Here is a 21315-nt window from a genome sequence, read left to right as displayed (position 1 = left end):
CTAAACTCGCCTTTTACACAAGATAACAACAAATAATCCGGTCCAAACAGAAACCTGCAGTGACACTGATGTCAAAGCTCCGCTAACAGCAACGAAACACTTCCTGTTGTCCCGACAAAATAAAAGGCGTCAATGTTCCAGCCGCTGGGAGAGGGTTTGAAATGTTAATTAATAAATGTTTTTCTTCGTTTTCCTGGTCGTCCGTTTTGCTCAAATAGAAATAAAGGCCTGTCTCTAATTGTGGCCTGGTTCCAATAAAGGCCTGGTCCCAGATGCCCTCGAGTAAATAAAGGCCCCGGCCTGTATTAGAGCATTTATGGTGATAATAATAATAAACAAAACACAATATACAAAACAGCAAAGCACTAACAGCTCAGATTTTGGCCAGGTATGTGCTAGACAGTGTTAAAAGCTTCAATGTCTTTTTATTTTATAAAGGTACAAGCTCGGGATTGAACCCTAGACCTCTGGGTTCTTATCCAGGATCAGGCGTTTTCTCCGAGTTGAAACATTGGAGATAGATGATAAAAGATAGATATCCAGTTGAAATTGCATTGTGAATGTTGACGGTGATTGTGCAGGTTTCTGGACAGAGGATGGATCAGACGGAGCTCAGAGAGGACGAAGCCCTGAGATCTAACACCACAGACAGCCCCAAAGCTCAGAGGTGAGGTCCACCACGGCTCTCTATGTCAGAGTCGGCACTAAAGCCACTGCTGCCTCTGTGTCCTCAGACCTGCAGCTGGGACGGGACCAGTGACTTTGAAAAATGAGAACTCTATGGGACGATACGACGATTTAAAAAAACACCAAGATCTGCAGTAAGTCGGTAGTTTGTTTTAACAACACGTGCTTCAAAGTCAGTTTAAACTATATTCACATCATAGTCACAGTAAACGTTCAAGGTAATTCACCTGCATTAGCATCATGAGTTTGAGTCTTAGCTCTGGCAATTTGAAGATAACTCTTGACTCCCTATGACATAGACAGATGAGCCTCTGGGTCTTAGTTTGCCCAACCTTGGTGTATGTGAACCTGGAGCTACACAACCTCACGTCCTACATCATATAGAGTCAAATGGAAATGTCGTCTGAAGAGAAGAGGAAAAGGAAAGGACTGGACGCTCCAAAACACACTTATATCACTGAGTAAAACGAAAGAAATAATGTTTAGGAGTTTAAAGTTTGATGAGCCATAAGCCCAAGCAAAAGAGCTGTGTCTTCTCTTCACTCTGAAGGCATTTTATTTGGGGAGGAGGGAGGGCACGTCATCGACACAACCCCGACCCTGTAGTACTGTAGTAGTGTAAGAATGTAGTACTAACATGTTTAATAGCATTTATTGGCAGGTTATAATAGTAGAATAAATAAAAATCATCTGGCTTTGAGTTTTACATTAGGGCTGCAGCCAACGATTATTTTGATAATTGATTTATCTACTGATTATTTTCACGATTAATCGATTAATCGCTTGGCTGTGAAAGGTGCATGGCAATTGTATTTTTTCCATTTTTTGACCACATAAAGCTAAAGTGGCGCCGCTTGAGGACATGTTGATGGAGTAAACTTAAAGTAAACGTTTGTAGGAGGCTCTTTGTGCTAATTCTGCTTTCTGATTGGACGAGACAAAAACAGACATTTATGAAATTTACAATGTACAAAACACTGCAGAGCCTCACTTTAAAAAACAAAGTAGGTTTTCATCCAAAATACAAAATTGTCATGTCTTTTTTGCTCTACTTTAGTCTGTGTTTACTAGAAAACGATTAATCGATTACTGGAATAGTTGACAACTGTTTTAGTAATCGATTAGTTGTCGATTTATCGATTGGTTGTTTCAGCCCTATTTGACGTGCTGTTATTGATTGAAACAGGACCCAGCGCAGACCCAAGAATTCTGAACCAGGCCCCAGGCCTGAGACTATCAGTAGAAAGTCTATGGAAAATCCTTGTGTATTTGACAAAGAGACAGAGCAACAAACATCAACGAAACACAAGATAAGGTAAATATTAAAATATTATTATCTAAAAGTAATGCTCTGCCTGACCAAAAAAAAAGTCAGTACAGTAAACGAACCAGCGAAGGGCCGACAACAGAGAACGCTCTGCCCCTTCACGTCCATACAGCCCCCACTGTGGAGTGTGATCAATCTCTTAAAACTCACTTTTATTCTATGGCGTTTAGCTTTTAGCTCTTTGTGAGTTCCTCTGTTCAGGTCGTCGGCTGGTCTCATTCTTTAGTGTTGCTGAACCTAGACCTGACCAGCTGCAAACACAGATCAGAACAGTTACATCCAGGTGTTGACTTGGTTTTTGGTCAGGTCTAAAATGTGTTTGTTATAAACTTTGTCACCTCCACCTTCAGAGTGAAGCAGGAAACACCAGTGCAGCATCTGGACTCCATATTGAAGGTCTGTTATGACTGATTCTGCTTCTGTTGTGTGTCGTAACCTTCAAAGTTGTGTTGCATTGGACATGTTTTGCTCAGATCTCCTGCATTTGTATTGGTTTTTATCTGTTCAGATTCTGGAGGAGGACGTCTTCACTTTTGTCCATAAGGAGCTGAAGAAGCTTCACAAGGTTCTGAGCACAGATTACCCAGAAAGCTTAGAGCCTGAGGAGGATGAGGATGACGAGCAGAGGAGCAGCAGTGAGGCTTTTCTGAAGATCACTCTGGACTTCCTGAGGAGGAGGCAGCAGGAGGAGCTGGCTGAGCGTCTGTGGAGCAGTAGGTCCATTTCACTCACAGTCACTTTATCGTCTCTGAGACTCAGGTTCTGTCTGTGTCTTCATTCAGGGAGATGTTCTGGAGTTCTTCAGCGTAAACTGAAGCGTGACCTGCAGCAGAAGTGTCGGTGTGTGTTTGAGGGCGTGGCTAAAGCAGGAAGCCCCGCCCTCCTGCAGCAGATCTACACAGAGCTCTACATCACAGAGGGAGGGGCCTCAGAGGTCAACCAGGAACATGAGGTCAGACACATGGAAAGCAGGAAACCAGGCCGAGAGACGGCCATCACATGTGAAGACATGTTTAAAGGCCCCGCGGACACAGGGGCGCCCGTCAGAACAGTGCTGACAAAGGGCGTGGCCGGCATCGGGAAAACACTGCTCACTCAGAAGTTCAGTCTGGACTGGGCTGAAGGCAAAGCCCACCAGGACATCCAGCTGCTGTTGCCCTTCACTTTCAGAGCCCTCAATGTGCTGAAGGACAGGAGCTTCAGCCTGGTGCAGCTGCTCCATCACTTCTTTAGAGGAACAGAAGAAGTGAGCAGCTTTGAAGATCTGCAGCTGCTCTTCATCTTGGACGGTCTGGACGAGTGCAGACTTCGTCTGGACTTCACCCAAACCAAGGCCCTGACGGAGCCCACAGAGAGCGCCTCAGTGGAGGAGCTGCTGGTGAACCTCCTCAGGGGGAGCCTGCTTCCCTCCGCTCGCCTCTGGATAACCACACGCCCCGCGGCGGCCAATCAGATCCCTGCTGAGTGCGTCTCCATGGTGGTGACAGAGGTGCGAGGGTTCAGCGACCCACAGAAGGAGCTGTACTTCAGGAACAGGTTCAGAGACGAGGCCCAAACAATCATCTCCCACATCAAGACGTCCCGAAGCCTCTACATCATGTGCTACTTGCCGATCTTCTGCTGGATCCTCTCCACAGTCCAGGAACATCTGCTGAAAACTGCACCAAGAGACCAGCTGCCCAAGACCCTGACGCAGATGTACATCCACTTCCTGGTGGTTCAGGCCAAAGTCAAGAACATCAAGTATGAAGGAGGATCTGAGACAGACCCACACTGGAGTCCAGAGACCAGGAAGATGGTGAAGTCTCTGGGAAGACTGGCCTTTGAGCAGCTGCAGAAAGGAAACCTGATCTTCTACCAGAGTGACCTGAGCGAGTGTGGGCTGGACGCTGCAGCCGCCTCAGTGTACTCCGGAGTCTTCACACAGGTCTTTAGAGAGGAGCCAGGCCTGTACCAGGACAAGGTCTACTGCTTCATCCATCTGAGTGTGCACGAGTTTCTGGCTGCTCTTCACGTCCATCAGACCTTCGTCAGCACTGGGGTCAACCTGCTCTTAGGACAGAAGTCCAGAACGTCCAGTCTGAAGATAAAACTGAACCATCTCCACCAGACGGCTGTGGACCAGGCCTTACAGAGTCCAAACGGACACCTGGACTTGTTCCTGCGCTTCCTCCTGGGTCTTTCACTGCCGACCAATCAGAGCCTTCTCCAAAGTCTGCTGACACAGGGAGGAAGTAGCTTAAAGACCAATCAGAAAACAGCTGAGTACATCAAGAAGAAGCTAAGTAAGGAAATGTCTGCAGAGAGAAGCATCAACCTGCTCCACTGTCTGAATGAACTGAATGATGGTTCTCTGGTGGAGCAGGTCCAACAGCTCCTGAGCTCAGGACGTCTGTCTGAAGGTGGACTGTCTCCTGCTCAGTGGTCAGCTCTGGCCTTCATCTTACTGACATCAGAAGAAGATCTGGAGCAGTTTGAACTGAAGAAATACTCTGCTTCAGAGGAAGCTCTGCTGAGGCTGCTGCCAGTGGTCAAAGCCTCCAACAAAGCTCTGTGAGTGAATTTTTATTTATAACATGGATGTATTTGGTAAATTAAAACATCTGTCTCATCAGACTGAGCGGCTGTGACCTGTCAGAGAGCAGCTGTGAAGCTCTGTCCTCAGTCCTCAGCTCCTCTAGTCTGGCAGTCCTGGACCTCAGTTACAATGACCTGAAGGACTCAGGGATGAAGAAGTTGTCTGTTGGACTGAAGAGTCCTCACTGTAAAGTGGAACAGCTCAGGTTTGACTGTGATTTTCTCTGCCTGCTCTGACTCTCTGTCTTAAAATCACATGAATTGTTGAACTAATCATTTGTACAGTGAGTAATTTGACTGAACTCTCTCTTTTATATTTCCCCCAGACTGTCTGGATGTCTGATCTCAGAGGAGGGCTGTGCTGCTCTGGCCTCAGCTCTGACGTCCAACCCTTCCCATCTGAGACTCCTCGACCTCAGCTACAACCATCCAGGAGACACAGGAGTAAAAGTGCTGTCTGCTCTAAGAGACGACCCCAGCTGCTCACTGGACACTCTCAGGTCAGGACACACTGCTGGTCTTATGGTACTTCAGACTCATCAAAAGCATTATGGACATCTGGTTCAAAGTCTATGGTGGATGCATCGATAAGAGCGACGAGAGTACAAGAAATACACACTAATGAAGTAAAAAAAACATCTCCATAGAAGCAACCTTTGAAATGATCACACACTGATCATGCTGAGCTGGTTGAATTTGTAGTTTTATTGCACACTTCTCATCCGCAATGAGCTGTAGCTGATCGTAGCATGCTAGCCACTAGCCAACGCAGAGGATGCTAGCCGAGCAGCAGCAGTATGCTAATGCTAACGGCAACTAATCAAGGCTGGGACAGAAGCTAAGATTGATTGGATCCCTGCAGTCAGTGGCCAAGTGTTTGTACTGCAGTATATGAAGGAATAACTGATCTGCACAACTTGTAATGATCAGATACATTTATGTGAGTTGTTCATATTAATGTAACCTATAGCCGGTCAGATATTTAGTGTAGAAAAGTCCTGTTATTCTTGTTGAATTGTTTTCCTTTACAGTTTATTACAGACTAGTTTTTCCATGAGCAGGAACTGAGCGTCTTGCTCCTTTAAGGCGAGACACGGCGGTGAAAGTATTGATGTTTCACGCAGTGGTCGAAGTGGAGATTTGTATCAGTTTTCCTCCCTTTACATCTTAGTTTTCATGTCAGATATAAAAATGATGATGTTTATTTTATGATGTTTTGTCTGCGAGGTGGGGGCGACCCGGAAGTAGAAAGGCCGTCTTTCCCGCGGGTTTTCATTCATAAATATTGACAGATTTGACATCCACGTGTCCTGCTAAGGGGCCCCGTGATGACGCTTTCACCCAAATATGGTGTTTTTCCTCCTACGAGACGCTGGAGCGGAAAAGTGGAAGAACGGGCCGAGCATGCGCACTCGCTACAAAACTTCAGGGCTGGTTTTCTCTGAATGAGAGAAGCCGCACTCGGGCAGAGCCTGAGCCCTTATAGAAGCTCCCACAGACTCCAAACTTTACAGGCTGAGACACAACAACATTTTGAAGGTTTTTTCAGAGGGATTTTTTAATATCTAATTCCTAGCCTGATTTATTCAGCTTTGAACCCAAAAAACAGGCGGAATTTGAGTTTTTACAGATTTTTTCACTGATGATTAGTTTATTGAAAAACTAAACAAAATATCCAAAATCCCCTCTGAACAAACCTTAGTTACTAATATGTCAATAAAATAGAACCATAACATTTAATCTGGCTCAATTCATTATTTTGATTTTGTTGCCCAAAATAAAGGCATTTTAATCCTCAAAATGCCTTATTTTTATATGAAATCATAAAATGACAGAAAAAGTGCAATACATTTTTTTCTCATATTTATATCCGTGATGTTCAGCAAAAGTTTCAAATTGACATCTCTACATTTTTTTTTTTTACCCTATTCGCCTGCAGTGTCTCGCCTTAACACAGCTTTACAAGTGCGTTTAACTCGTTGAAAACTCGAGTGAAACTGAAATAAACAGAAATAAAATAAGCATTAACTTCAATGCAAAACCATAAGAAAATAAATACACCACAAAATGGCTAATGCCAGAAACTAGAAAGTTAGCATAGCTTTTTTGCGATCTTTTTATATGCTAATTAGATGTTAGCACAGTACTCTCAGCTAAGACATTTCTAAAGTTCACTAAACACGTGAACAGAATTTACGGTGTGCTCCCTTCCAGATTTCACACATGTGTTCATGCATTGCACTTAAATGATTTTGATCAAGACATTTGTTATAATAAACTGGTTGTGCTGCCAGGTAGAGCCCTCAGAACAAGCATGTTTGTAAAGGTTAAAGTAAAGTATCTGTGTTTCCTCTCAGACTGGATCCTGCTGGAGTCCACTGGCTGACAGTTTGTCCATGGAAGAGTAAGTCTTTTCCACCAGGGACTCTCATCAATACTCTATATTTCTAAGTTTTATACAGTAGTCATAAGCAATTGAATTCTGTTCGTTCCTCATTGTGTCTCTCCTTCAGATTTCTGTGAACTCTCTCTGGATCCGAACACAGCTTACAGACACCTCAAACTGTCTGACAACAACAAGAAGGCGACGCGTGTGAGAGAGAAGCAGCTGTGTCCGGATCATAAGGACACATTTGACCTCCATCCTCAGCTTCTGTGTAGCACTGGTCTGACTGGGCGCTGTTACTGGGAGGTCCAGTGGAGCGGAAGCGTGGACATATCCGTGTCTTACAGAGGAATCCGGAGGAAAGGACACAAAGCTAAGATCGTGTTTGGATGGAACGATCAGTCTTGGAGTCTGTCCTGCTCTAAAGACGGGTTCTCTGTTTTTCATGATAAAAATCGAATCCTCCTCCCTCAGCCGGTCTCCTCCTCCTCTGGGAGAGTAGCAGTGTTTGTGGACTGTGCTGCTGGATCTCTGTCCTTCTACACAGTCTCCTCTGATCAACTGATCCACCTCCACACCTTCAGCTCCAGGTTCACTCAGACCCTGTATCCTGGGTTTATGTTCGAGACTTTGGGCTCCTCTGTGACCCTGTGTGCTCGCTCGGACTTCTGGTCTCCACAAATGTAGAGAAACATCCTCACTGATGGTCTGGCAGTTCAGGATGATCTCACTCACAGGGTTTTGGACAAGTGAGGTGTAGGTTCCAGCTTTATTTTCACTTAGGAGGTGCACTCCCACTTTAATTCATAATACTATTGATGGATCAAATATATATCGTATTATAAGCTTTCTGCATCTCATTCAAAACAACGGACCACTCAGCTTCTCGGGCCACAGACAGAACTGATGCAAACCAACTGGAGACACCAGGCTCTGAAGGTTCGATTAAAAACCTTTCTGTAAATCTGACTTTTATGATTGAGATGTGATTTGAGCTGAAGATTGTGTTAAATTCCTGTAAACAATGACAAAATACATTGTAAATAAAGTTTGACTTCTGTTCATGATTTTTTTTTGCAATGTAATAGGAGTGGAGTGTGTGGAGTCCAAAAAATAACTTGGAGCAAATATGGAATAGATTGAAATTCTATCGCCATCTACATCTTTACTGTCTGAGAATGTAGCTTTTCTTTCATATTAAAGAGTGGGTATTCTGTTTTTTTCAGTCACACAGCACCAGTCTATATCACACTACAATGATGACAAACCTTCTGCTGGTCTGTAAATGCAGTAAATTAGAATAACTGCCTTGTATAAAATGTCTCTCTCAAAATGGCTGTAGTGAATGTCTTGAAATCGGCCTCTGTCTCTTTAAGAACCTCTGAGCCTTTAGACACGCCCCCTCCACACGCTGTCTGTGGCATCAGTGGGGAGGGGGTTCTGCTGAGGAGCAGTGGTTGGTTACTCGGCTGGTGACGAAAGCTCGGAGGCGTCTTCAGGAGGTGGGGGCGTTCCTAGGAGGACTCAGGCAAACCTATCCCTAAAATGGCCGCCATCAGAGTTTTTACAGATTACTCAGAAATACGTGAATGTGCCAAGGCAACACTTCAGGCATGTTTTTAATGAGGGAGTGACAGAATAACATGATGGAAAGCTTGAAAAAGTCCATTTTGCAGAATACCCCCCTTTAACAAAACTAGAATGCCATTATATTCGGCTTTTATCGAAACATGTTTAACTTTATGAGCATCTTCTTTTCAGTTACGCCCGCCATTCATGCATGAAGTATTATGGCACTTTCGGCACTCAGTCAGTATTACATTGAAATGGTCGCAAATCGCAAAGAACTAATAATAACAATATTTATTATAACAATAATGTCCCCAGAAAAAAAAACATAATAAAAATTGCTTTAAAGGGTCTAGATCAGGGGTCACCAACGTGGTGCCCACGGGCACCCAGGGGCCCTTTGGGGCATGTCCAGTAGCCCTTGGGACTTTTTATAAAGTGTAAAACATTTCATTTTCTTGAATATAATTCTTAAAATTACAGTTATTTTGGTTCTTTTGACTCGGCATGAGTTTAAAATAAAGCTATTTTAATATAATATGGGGTCAATATCCTATAAGTGAACAGTGTACGTTTAAGTCTTAAGGATTTGTTTTTAACTGGTAGCCCTCGAACAACTTAATGCTCTTAAAGTAGCCCTCAGCTGAAATAAGGTTGGTGACCCCTGGTCTAGATGCAAGTTAGCCATTTTATACTCACTACTGCCACCTCAGGTCATACGTGTAACTACAGCTTCTATATTAAGCTCGTGCATGACGGCACTTCAGCTAGCTACTAAGTAACTCATGCCCCTAGAGGCCATAAGCGCAACTGCAGGTGTTGTAGCAAGTTATGTTTTTTTACTCATTAATTGTCCGTGAGAGTAAATCCTACGCTGACAGAAACGACAAAGGGACAGAGGGATATTGTGCATCCAATTACACAATGGAGATCATTTTTTTCACTCAGACACGGCTGTAAATACTGTTTAAGTGGCGCTAGCCCACAGTTAGCTTTGCCCGTTAGCCTGTTAGCTTCTTCTTCATGATTCCATTATTGTGTATTGCTGTTCCAGCCCGGTGGCAACGAAGTTCCAGAGACACCAGGGGGAAATGAACGACCCCCCGATCATCCCATTAACACTTGTATCACCCCCACAGGGACTACGGAGAGGATTTATTAAGGTAAACACGTTACTTAGTATTGCTTTAATATGTCTGAAACAAGATGGATTACAATATTTACAAAAGGCAAAACTTGTCCAGCCCCATTTTAATTTCACCACTAATTATTCCACTTTGATTTCTGTCTTCATGGCATGTTTGTCTGCAAAAAAAACAGGTGGCCAATGGGTTAATAAAATAAAAAAGTGATTGAACCATTCTCCCTCACGCTCACACTGTGCTTCCACTTTGGTTTAGTGCTAGATCGTCTGCTCCGGAGGGACAGTCTGCTGTGAAAACGTGAGATATCATGACACAAATTAAGGTAAGGGCCTGGGAAATGGTTCACCTCTTAACTCCCGCCTGAACCGAGAGGATGTTTTTCCTCACGTCATCACATTTTTTTCCCAACATTTTTTTGTTGGGTGTTCAACTCATTTTAGTAATTTTTTTTGTAATTTTTTATCACATTTTTGTCATTTTTTCGTCCATTTTTAATCCATTTTTTGTCACATTTTTGCCTTTTTTTTTTTTTTATCGATTTTTTGTAATTTTTTGTCACATTTTTGTCAATTTTTCGTCAATTTTTAATCATTTTTTTGTCACATTTTTGACATTTTTTTTATCGTGTTTTTGGAATTTTTTGTCACATTTTTGTCATTTTTTCGTCCATTTTTAATCCATTTTTTGTCACTTTTTTGTCACATTTTTGTCATTTTTTTGTCACAAATTGTCACATTTTTGACATTTTTCGTCAATTTTTCGTCAATTTTTAATCATTTTTTGTCACATTTTTTACATTTTCTGGTCCATTTTTTGTGACATTTTTGCCACTTTTTCATACATTTTTCGTCACTTTTTTGTCAATGTTTTCTCACTTTTTTGTCACATTTCCATCATTGTTTTGTTGCTATTTTCACAGCTTTTTTCCAGAAGCTTTTGGACTGGGGTAAAGCCAAACTGGAGAAAATGTGTTCGGTTCAGGTGGGAGTTAAGGGGTCAACTTTAAGGATTAGGATTATTTGTATTTTTAGACAAACCAACCATAGTTCTATACAAAGAGACCGTCCCTCCGGAGCAGACGATCTAGCGCTAACCTTCCACTTTTGGGCATTCGCTTCCTGTCACTCGTGGAGCCGGTTCGAAGCTCCTCCCACCACCGCGGCTCAAAGGAAGAACCACAAACTCAAAACCTCCTTCTCTCTGGGACCGTTTGAGCTCTTTGGACCCTCTCAGGTTTGACTGTACTTTCTTTAACATCAGCTCCGTTCTCTTCTGTTTACTCCTGAATTGCGACCCGTTTATATCCTGGTTTGGTTCATATTTAGCTTAGAATAAATTCTGATGCAGTTAATGGTTACATGGGCCAAATAATTGTATAGATTTAGTCTTATTCTGGAGATTTAACAATGTGACAATAACAATATCTGATAGTTTTTAACTTAACTAGTCCATTGCTTGTGATATGCTTGAAGTCGCTTTACTGCCTATTCTACACTTTCATTTCCTTTATTTTGGAAACATTTTGCTGAACTGACTTTTATATGATCATATGACAATCATTCTTCCTGATAAACCGACCTAAAGTTGGTTTTCATACATGTTTTGAGTGATTGGCATAATTTGTAATAATAAATGATAAAAATGTACTTTTCTCCAGCTTTACCCCAAACCAAAAAGCTTCTGGAAAAAAGGGTGTGAAAATAGCAACAAAACTGAGACGAAAACAAGGATGAAAATGTGAAAAAAGTGAGAAAAAATGGACGAAAAAGTGAGAAAAAATGTACAAAAAATGTACAAAAAAATGACAAAAAAGTGAGAAAAAATTGACGAAAAATGGAGAAAAATTTGACGAAAGTGACAAAAAATTGACAAAAAAGTTAGAAAATTTGATGAAAAATTGAGAAAAAAATGGACGAAAAAGTGACAAAAATTGGACAAAAAAGTGATACGAATTTGACAAAAAAAATGCAAATAATTTGACAAAAAAGTGACAAAAAAAGTCACGAAAATTTGACAAAAATGAGATGACTGCCCAACAAAAAAAATCTGATGATGTGAGGAAAAAGATCAATTTAGTTTTGTAGGTCTTAGCTTTCAAATGCTACACTGGCCTACAGGATTTGGGTAAAGCTGAACTGGAGAAAATGCTCTCGGTTCAGGCGGGAGTTAAGAGGTTAACCAAAGATTCCTTTAAGCACCTTTAAGCCGTCTACAGTGATTGTTTGACTCACTTTGACCATGTGAGATTTTGTGGCTTTTTAAACTCACGAGATCTTGTGACACGGGATCTCGGCCCATCCCTAGTTTTATGCGTTCAGAGGTTTATTTTCATCGGTTTCTGAAACGCACATTATTGTATTTTAAGGTATAAAGCATGAAAGTGTTAAAAAAAACATAGAATTCAAAATACCTTTAACCTCTCAACTCCCGCCTGAACCGAGAGGATCTTTTTCCTCACGTTGTCAGATTTTTTCCCATCAGTTTTTAGTTGGGTATTCAACTCAATTTTGTAACTTTTTTGTCATTTTTTGTCACATTTTGTCACATTTTTGTCATTTTTTCGTCAATTCTTTTATCACATTTTATTTGTCACATTTTTGTTATTTTTTGTCACATTTTTGTCATTTTTTGTCTTTTTCCCCCCATATTTTTCTCTTTTTTTTGTCGTTTTTTGTCACATTTTGTCACATTTTGGTCATTTTTTCATTAATTTTATGTCAAATTTTGGTATTTTTTCATCAATTTTTTGTCACTTTTTGTCAAACTTTTCTCACTTTTTTGTCACATTTCCATCACTGTTTTCGTCTCAGTTTTGTTGCTATTTTCACACCTTTTTTTCCAGAAGCTTTTGGATTGGGGTAAAGCCAAACTGGAGAAAATGTGCTCGGTTCAGGTGGGAGGTAAGGGGTTAAATTCATTGCATCTTTTTATCATTTCGTTTAAAGCAGACCTAAGTAACTCTTTCCCCTAGAGGCCATAAGCGGCACTGCAGGTGTCCTAGCATGTTGTGTTTTTTACTCATTAATTATCCGTGAGAGTAAATACAACGCTGACAGAAAAGACAAAGGGACAGAAGGATATTGTTCATCCAGTTAGTCCTTCTGGTCCCACAGTCAGGACTAAACACAGTGAGTCACAATTCATTTTCTGTATTTCTCCCTCTTTTTTCTGATTTTTTAACCCATTTACATTTTTTTTCCACAATTTTTCTCATTTGTTGCCACAACTTTTTCCCAATTTTCAACCATTTGTTCCTAAATTATTCCCCATTTTTCACAAATGTTTTGACAGTGGGGATGAACCTGATATTGTAAATGTGAAGATCTTCCAAACACTATTGTTTAACATTTAAAGGGGGGGTATTATGTAAAATCGAAAGCTTTCCATCATGTTATTCTGTCATTCCCTCATTAAAAACATGGCTGAAGTGTTGCCTTGGCACATTCACGTATTTCTGAGTAATCTGTCAAAACTCTGATGGCGGCCATTTTAGGGATAGGTTTGCCCGAGTCCTCCTAGGAACGCCCCCACCTCCTGGAGACGCCTCCGAGCTTTCGTCACCAGCCGAGTGACCAACCACTGCTCCTCAGCAGAACCCCCTCCCCACTGATGCCACAGACAGCGTGTGGAGGGGGCGTGTCTAAAGGCTCAGAGGTTCTTAAAGAGACAGAGGCCGATTTCAAGACATTCAATACAGCCATTTTGAGAGAGACATTTTATACAAGGCAGTTATTCTAATTTACTGCATTTACAGACCAACAAAAGGTTTGTCATCATTGTAGTGTGATATAGACGGGTGCTATGTGACTGAAAAAAGCAGAAAACCCCCTCTTTAAATAAAGGTGTCATTAAAGTACCAGTATATATATATATTTTGTTTCTTTTTACAGTACCCAGCCCTAAATATGAGTGAAGTGGGAACATGTGAGCTGAAAAAGTCCGTCAGCGGATAGTCAAAATGTCTTCAATAAAAGGATCACTCCTATGAGAGTTTACATCTGTCTCTGAACAGATGATGGATCAGACGGAGCACAAAGAGGACGGAGCCCCTCGATCGAAATCCTTTGACAGCTCCACAGCTCGGAGGTGAGGTCCACCACGGTTCTCCATATCAGAGTCAGCACTAAAGCCACTGCTGCCTCTGTGTCCACAGACCTGCTCCCGGGATCAGACCATTGTCTTTGAGAAGTGAGATCTCTATGGGACGATTTGTGCATTTCAAAACAGATCAAGGTCCACAGTAAGTAGTTTGTCATTAGCGGTGCAGCCTGGAGGTAATTTTAATAATATTATGAATGCTGCTGCTTCAGTTTGCGGAACAGCTGCCCATCTTCAACCATTACACTGCACTCTTCTGGATAATAAAGACTATGCACAGCAAATGTTAATACACATCCTGGAAATAGATCCACTTTAGTAAAATTAGCAGGATAACCCAAACACACACTTTTTGTTTTTCTAACTGAATTATTTATGCAAACAGAACCCAGCAAAGACCAGAGAGTTCTGAACGAAGCTGTGAATCCATCAGCAGTGACCGGTCTAAGGACTCTTCCTTATATTTTGGAAAAGAGACAGCGATACAAACATCAGTAAAACACAAGACAAGGTAAAGATTACATTATTTACTCAGTGAAATACGCAGCTATTGTAATGTTAACTCTTCCATCAGTGTGAAGCAGGAAACGCCCGAGCATCATTTGGACTCTACATTTAAGGTCTGTTCAAACTGAATTTCTGATCTCGTTGGTGACCCTTCGAAGTCGCTTTGTTCACATCCGGTTTAGGCTTATTTTTTAACTATCTGTTCAGCTTCTGGAGGAGGACATCTTCACTTTTGTCCATAAGGAGCTGGAGAAGCTTCACAAGGTTCTGAGCACAGATTACCCAGAATGCTTAGAGCCTGTGGAGGATGAGGATGAAGAGCAGAGGAGCAGCAGTGAGGCTTTTCTGAAGATCACTCTGGACTTCCTGAGGAGGAGGCAGCAGGAGGAGCTGGCTGAGCGTCTGTGGAGCAGTAGGTCCATTTCACTCACAGTCACTTTATCGTCTCTGAGACTCAGGTTCTGTCTGTGTCTTCATTCAGGGAGATGTTCTGGAGTTCTTCAGCGTAAACTGAAGGGTGACCTGCAGCAGAAGTATCGGTGTGTGTTTGAGGGCGTGGCTAAAGCAGGAAGCCCCGCCCTCCTGCAGCAGATCTACACAGAGCTCTACATCACAGAGGGAGGGGCCTCAGAGGTCAACCAGGAACATGAGGTCAGACACATGGAAAGCAGGAAACCAGGCGGAGCAGAGACGGCCATCACGTGTGAAGACATGTTTAAAGGCCCCGCGGACACAGGGGCGCCCGTCAGAACAGTGCTGACAAAGGGCGTGGCCGGCATCGGGAAAACACTGCTCACTCAGAAGTTCAGTCTGGACTGGGCTGAAGGCAAAGCCCACCAGGACGTCCAGCTGCTGTTCCCCTTCACTTTCAGAGCACTCAATGTGCTGAAGGACAGGAGCTTCAGCCTGGTGCAGCTGCTCCATCACTTCTTTAGTGGAACAGAAGAAGTGAGCAACTTTGAAGATCTGCAGCTGCTCTTCATCTTGGACGGTCTGGACGAGTGCAGACTTCCTCTGGACTTCACCCAAACCAAGGCCCTGACGGAGCCCACAGAGAGCGCCTCAGTGGAGGAGCTGCTGGTGAACCTCATCAGGGGGAGCCTGCTTCCCTCCGCTCGCCTCTGGATAACCACACGCCCCGCGGCGGCCAATCAGATCCCTACTGAGTGCTTCTCCATGGTGACAGAGGTGCGAGGGTTCACCGACCCACAGAAGGAGCAGTACTTCAGGAAGAGGTCCAGAGACGAGGCCCAAACAATCATCTCCCACATCAAGACGTCCCGAAGCCTCTACATCATGTGCTACTTGCCGATCTTCTGCTGGATCCTCTCCACAGTCCAGGAACATCTGCTGAAAACTGCACCAAGAGACCAGCTGCCCAAGGCCCTGACGCAGATGTACATCCACTTCCTGGTGGTTCAGGCCAAAGTCAAGAACATCAAGTATGAAGGAGGATCTGGGACAGACCCACACTGGAGTCCAGAGACCAGGAAGATGGTGCAGTCTCTGGGAAGACTGGCCTTTGAGCAGCTGCAGAAAGGAAACCTGATCTTCTACGAGAGTGACCTGAGCGAGTGTGGGCTGGACGCTGCAGCCGCCTCAGTTTACTCCGGAGTCTTCACACAGGTCTTTAGAGAGGAGCCCGGCCTGTACCAGGACAAGGTCTACTGCTTCATCCATCTCAGTGTGCACGAGTTTCTGGCTGCTCTTCACGTCCATCAGACCTTCGTCAGCACTGGGGTCAACCTGCTCTTAGGACAGAAGTCCAGAAGGTTCAGTCTGAGGATAAAACTGAACCATCTCCACCAGACGGCTGTGGACCAGGCCTTACAGAGTCCAAACGGACACCTGGACTTGTTCCTGCGCTTCCTCCTGGGTCTTTCACTGCCGACCAATCAGAGTCTTCTCCAAAGTCTGCTGACACAGGGAGGAAGTAGCTCCCAGACCAATCAGAAAACAGCTGAGTACATCAAGCAGAAGCTGAGTGAGGAAGTGTCTGCAGAGAGAAGCATCAACCTGCTCCACTGTCTGAATGAACTGAATGATGGTTCTCTGGTGGAGCAGGTCCAACAGCTCCTGAGCTCAGGACGTCTGTCTGAAGGTGGACTGTCTCCTGCTCAGTGGTCAGCTCTGGCCTTCATCTTACTGTCATCAGAAGAAGCTCTGGAGCAGTTTGAGCTGAAGAAATACTCTGCTTCAGAGGAAGCTCTGCTGAGGCTGCTGCCAGTGGTCAAAGCCTCCAACAAAGCTCTGTGAGTGATTTTTTATTTATAACATGGATATATTTGGTAAATTAAAACATCTGTCTCATCAGACTGAGCGGCTGTGACCTGTCAGAGAGCAGCTGTGAAGCTCTGTCCTCAGTCCTCAGCTCCTCTAGTCTGGCAGTTCTGGACCTCAGTTACAACGACCTGAAGGACTCGGGGCTGAAGAAGTTGTCTGTTGGACTGAAGAGTTCTCACTGTAAACTGGAGCAGCTCAGGTTTGACTACATTTCTTTTCTCCACTGTAAAAATGATTGTTAACATAATTCATTTACATAACATTGACATGTGGTGGGATATTGATGGTACGATAAATGTGACTTGATGGTCAATGCGGAAGTCAATATTTACTCACAACATTTTCATTTACTGTTATATCTAAGCGCATATTTCTACACATAACAAAATGTCTCATCTCTCCAGTCTGGATGGCTATGACCTGTCAGAGAGCAGCTGTGAAGCTCTGTCCTCAGTCCTCAGCTCCTCTAGTCTCACAGTCCTGGACCTCAGTAACAATGACCTGAAGGACTCGGGGCTGAAGATGTTGTCTGTTGGACTGAAGAGTCCTCACTGTAAACTGGAGCAGCTCAGGTTTGACTGTGATTTTCTCTTTATCTCTTCTTTTGATTTTATGTTCTAAAAACATAAGCTTTCCTCTGTACTTTTCAAGTTGTCACTTTACATTGCTGCTATACTTTTAAGCAAACATTTCAGACATTTTATAACTAAGCAAAAAACTGTGTTGTTTTGACATTTTCAAATGCAGTTCATTTTTGGCTCCTTTGAAACCATTTGAGAAAGCAAAATCTGAGTTACCAGATATTTTTAAAATGTTCACCTTATAAAGGTTATAACAAATATAATTCAGAAGTGTGCTCTTTAGTTTAAAAATACATTTGTGTTTGGACGATTCATTTTACATTGTCCCTCACTTGGAGATGATGCCTGTTAAACTCAAAGTCTGCATTCATAACATGCCTCATAGTAATACTGTACAGTATCCACTGCATACACTGTAAATCACTGTACAGTTGAGGCGCCTTTAAGGTTTGCTGTTCTCACACTGTGTCTTTCTCCAGACTGAGCGGCTGTGACCTGTCAGAGAGCAGCTGTGAAGCTCTGTCCTCAGTCCTCAGCTCCTCTAGTCTGGCAGTCCTGGACCTCAGTAACAATGACCTGAAGGACTCAGGGCTGAAGAAGTTGTCTGTTGGACTGAAGAGTCCTCACTGTAAACTGGATCAGCTCAGGTTTGACTGTGTTTTCTCTGCCTTGCATGCTTTCTGATGTCATGTTGGACACTGTTGCTTTTAAACATCAAGTATCAAGTACAGTGGGAACCAGATGTTTACATACACAATATAAAAAGCCTCTTGTGCATTTTTTTTCTCAGTTTCTAATATGAAACCAGAATTAACATTTCCTGTTTTAGGTCAATTAAAATGTTCAAAATTTAATTGACCTTTAGCAAATGCCAGATGAATGAGAGATTCATTTGTTTTTTGTTGTTACATTCTACAAAGTCAGAAGTTTACATACACTATATTACAATATCCAGTGCTTCATTTGATCCCCCGTTTGGGGCAACGCTTTCCCCCAAGTCTCAGTTTTTCAGGGTAAAGGATCTGGGAAATATTTAGGAGGATCCGGCAAAAAATGTATCTGATATAATTGTGTTTAGTGAGAGTGTTCTGGCAAATGTTTTGGCCTGTTCCTCCAATCCATCACATCAGACAAAAAGTGTTCCTGAAAATACTAATTTACAAATTGAGCACTGACGATACCTTTAAAGAATTTGGGAAAGCCAGGAAGAAGATGTCATGTCCTTGGAAGGACAAGTCTGGTGCATCCTTGGGTGCAATTTCAAGACATTGAAGCTGCCACATTCATGAGTTCAAACAGTTACACACAAGTTTACAAATGCACACAAGGATAAAAACTTTAACTTTAGGAGACACACCCTGTGGTCGGACAAAAAAAAATGTAGAGAGATATTTTTGGCCATAATGACCGTCGTCATGTTTGGAACAAAAAGAGGGAATCTTACGAGCTCGAGAACATCATCCCACCTTTGCAATACAGGGGGGCAGCATCATGCTGTGGGGTTGGTTTGCTGTGGGAGGGACTGGTGCAGGAGTTGTCCATCTTTAATGAAGGTGTTCAAATCGTCTTCTGTACTGGTGGTTGGAGTCTCGAACGTTTCGCCTCTCATCCAAAAGGCTTCGTCAGCGAAAACTAAAGTTCTGCTCAGCTCGCAGCCTAGATAAAGACCAAAAGGGGAGGAGTTGGGGGTAGGCCCGGTCCCTCCCCAGAAACTACCGGTACCCTCCCTGTGCGTAAACACCTTTGAAGTAGAGTGTTTCTAACGACCTGCTCACTGCAGAGTCTCGATGTGTCCGGACCTCTTCAAAGCTGATCACTGCTAATTACCTGCCTATTGTTCTGTTGATGCTGATGTGCCGTCTCATTGGAGTAAAGTGGAGAAAGATTAAATCTGAGTCCACCGTTCCAGTTCATGGAAGGATTTTCTTTCTTGACCAAAATAGCTTCTTTTACTCCTCGTTCAAACCAACGTTCTTCTATTGCTAAGATTTTGACCTCTCCGTCCTCAAAGGAGTGGTTGGAGGCTTTGAGGTGGAGATGCACAGCCGACTGGGGGCCGCTAGTGCAACACCCAAGAGGAGGCACTAGCGGCAGAGCAAAACGCTGTTCTACAAATTAAAATCAGGCCGTAAGCATAGAATTAAGACATTCCATTACAGACGCCGAGCACTTCCTCCGCTGTGACGACACAACTGAGCAGGTCAGTCGTTCACCAGGAGAGGGCGGAGCCTCAGAGAGCAGGAGGGCGGAGCCTCAGAGAGCAGGATTCAGGAGGATTACTGAGAGCTGCGTGAATGAAGCCACAAACCACTCTGGGGGGGTTTTGATAAGGAAATAGCATAACAACATGGCTAAAAAGTCGATTTTGCATGATATAGGACCTCTAAAGATTCATAGTCCCACACAGGAATGGGCTAGCCCGCGGGCCTTGTGCTTGACACGTGTCCCGGAGGAAAATAATTTGAGAGAACAACTCTCCACTTAATGCTTTCGTATTGGGTAAAATGTCTCTAATGCTTTGCGTTCCCCTCAGACTCTCATGGTGTCTGATCACAGAGGAAGGCTGTGCTGCTCTGACCTCCGCTCTGAGGTCCAACCCCTCCCACCTCAGACACCTGGACATCAGCTACAACCATCCAGGAGACACAGGAGTAAAGCTCCTGTCTGCTCTACAGGAGGACCCCCACTGCTCACTGGACACTCTCCGGTCAGGACACTCACACTGGTTTTATTATGAAGATAAAAACTAGATCAGCGGTGACTGTTCCTCAGGCAGCGAGGCCTGTTTGAAGAGTGAAGCTGTAACAGAGACTCAAATGTAACATCTGTGTTTCCTCTCAGACTGGAGCCCTCTGGAGTCCGCTGGCTGGTAGTTTGCCCATGGAAGAGTAAGTCATTTACAAGATTTTTGTAAAGACTAAAGTGTTTTGAGATTTAGTATTAAACATAAATACATGTTTAAAATGTCAGCCTTTTTTCAGTGAACAAATGATTAACTTCCTCATTGTGTCTCTCCTTCAGATTTCTGTGAACTCTCTCTGGATCCAAACACAGCTCACAGACACCTCAAACTGTCTGACAACAACAAGACGGCGACACATGTGTCGGTGGATCAGCTGTATCCAGATCATCCGGACAGATTTAAGTCCTACTATCAGCTTCTGTGTTCCACTGGTCTGACTGGGCGCTGCTACTGGGAGGTCCAGTGGAGCGGATGGGTGAATATATCCGTGTCTTACAGAGGAATCCGGAGGAAAGGGGTCACTGATTATAGTTTGTTTGGACACAATGACCAGTCCTGGATTCTGTCCTGCTCTAAAGACGGTTTCTCTGTTTTTCATAATAAAAATCGAATCTGCTTCCCTCATCGATGCTCCTCCTCCTCTGGGAGAGTAGCCGTGTTTGTGGACTGTGCTGCTGGAACTCTGTCCTTCTACACAGTCTCCTCTCATCAACTGATCCACCTCCACACCTTCAGCTCCAGGTTCACTCAGACCCTGTATCCTGGGTTTGTGTTGTGGTCTGAAGGCTCCTCGGTGACTCTGTGTGCTCAGTCGGACTTATGGAGAAACAGAGAGAAACCTCCTCACTGCTCATCTGGCAGTTCAGTATGAGCTAAGTGTAGGTCTCATAACAATACAGGATATACAACAATAATTTAAGCTCATTAACATATTGAGGCTGCGCTGTTTTGCGGATTTAGCTGCTGAGTGCCAACAATCCAGACCATTTTCATGATATTTGCAGCACCACAGTGTATTCTTTTTTTTTGTTTTTTCATCAACTTTTTATTGGTGCGATGCCATTATTGCATTTACAATTTTATCAGTATACAGGCATAGCACCTTTTTCTCCCCCATTTCTTTTCCCCAATCCCCCTTGAGATGGGCATCATATCCATTGAATCATCAAATGATACCCAAAAACAGATACACTGGAGGCAATTCCTTAAGGAAAGATCAAAACAGAACAAATGGAAATGTATTCTATGTTATAGCTATAGACACATGCTATGGCTCATTTGAAAGCTGAGACTCCAAGCTCAAAAAACAGTGAAACAATTTAATTCTACGTGCCTCCGTTTCAAGTCAATTTTCAACGACAACATTGTTGACACGTTTTGAAAAACTGCGTGTTATCAATCGCTCATTATGG

At 43.2% G+C, this 21315-nt stretch overlaps 2 protein-coding genes across 2 annotated transcripts in view; one reads left to right on the top strand and one right to left on the bottom strand.

The window, feature by feature from the left end:
- The window catches only part of LOC306961110 (voltage-dependent T-type calcium channel subunit alpha-1I-like), a gene marked incomplete at its 3' end in the record, with an annotated part of 413594 nt that overhangs the window by 10256 nt on the left and 382023 nt on the right, over positions 1-21315 (bottom strand). The gene's annotated exons all lie outside the window — the stretch shown is intronic.
- LOC306960517 (NACHT, LRR and PYD domains-containing protein 3-like) lies at positions 1084-20774 on the top strand (the record flags this gene model as incomplete). The annotated part of the gene is made up of 12 exons (XM_079552947.1): positions 1084-1148; positions 2365-2410; positions 2523-4567; positions 4630-4797; positions 4918-5091; positions 6949-6995; positions 7105-7660; positions 17071-17151; positions 17640-17807; positions 19694-19867; positions 20002-20048; positions 20182-20774. 12 exons carry the CDS (start codon positions 1084-1086, stop codon positions 20772-20774), a joined length of 4164 nt encoding a protein of 1387 aa, XP_079409073.1.

Source organism: Gobius niger (assembly GCF_951799975.1).
Source record: "Gobius niger genome assembly, chromosome: 3".
Classification (NCBI taxonomy): domain Eukaryota; kingdom Metazoa; phylum Chordata; class Actinopteri; order Gobiiformes; family Gobiidae; genus Gobius; species Gobius niger.
This window is presented reverse-complemented; position numbering and strand designations above follow the sequence as displayed.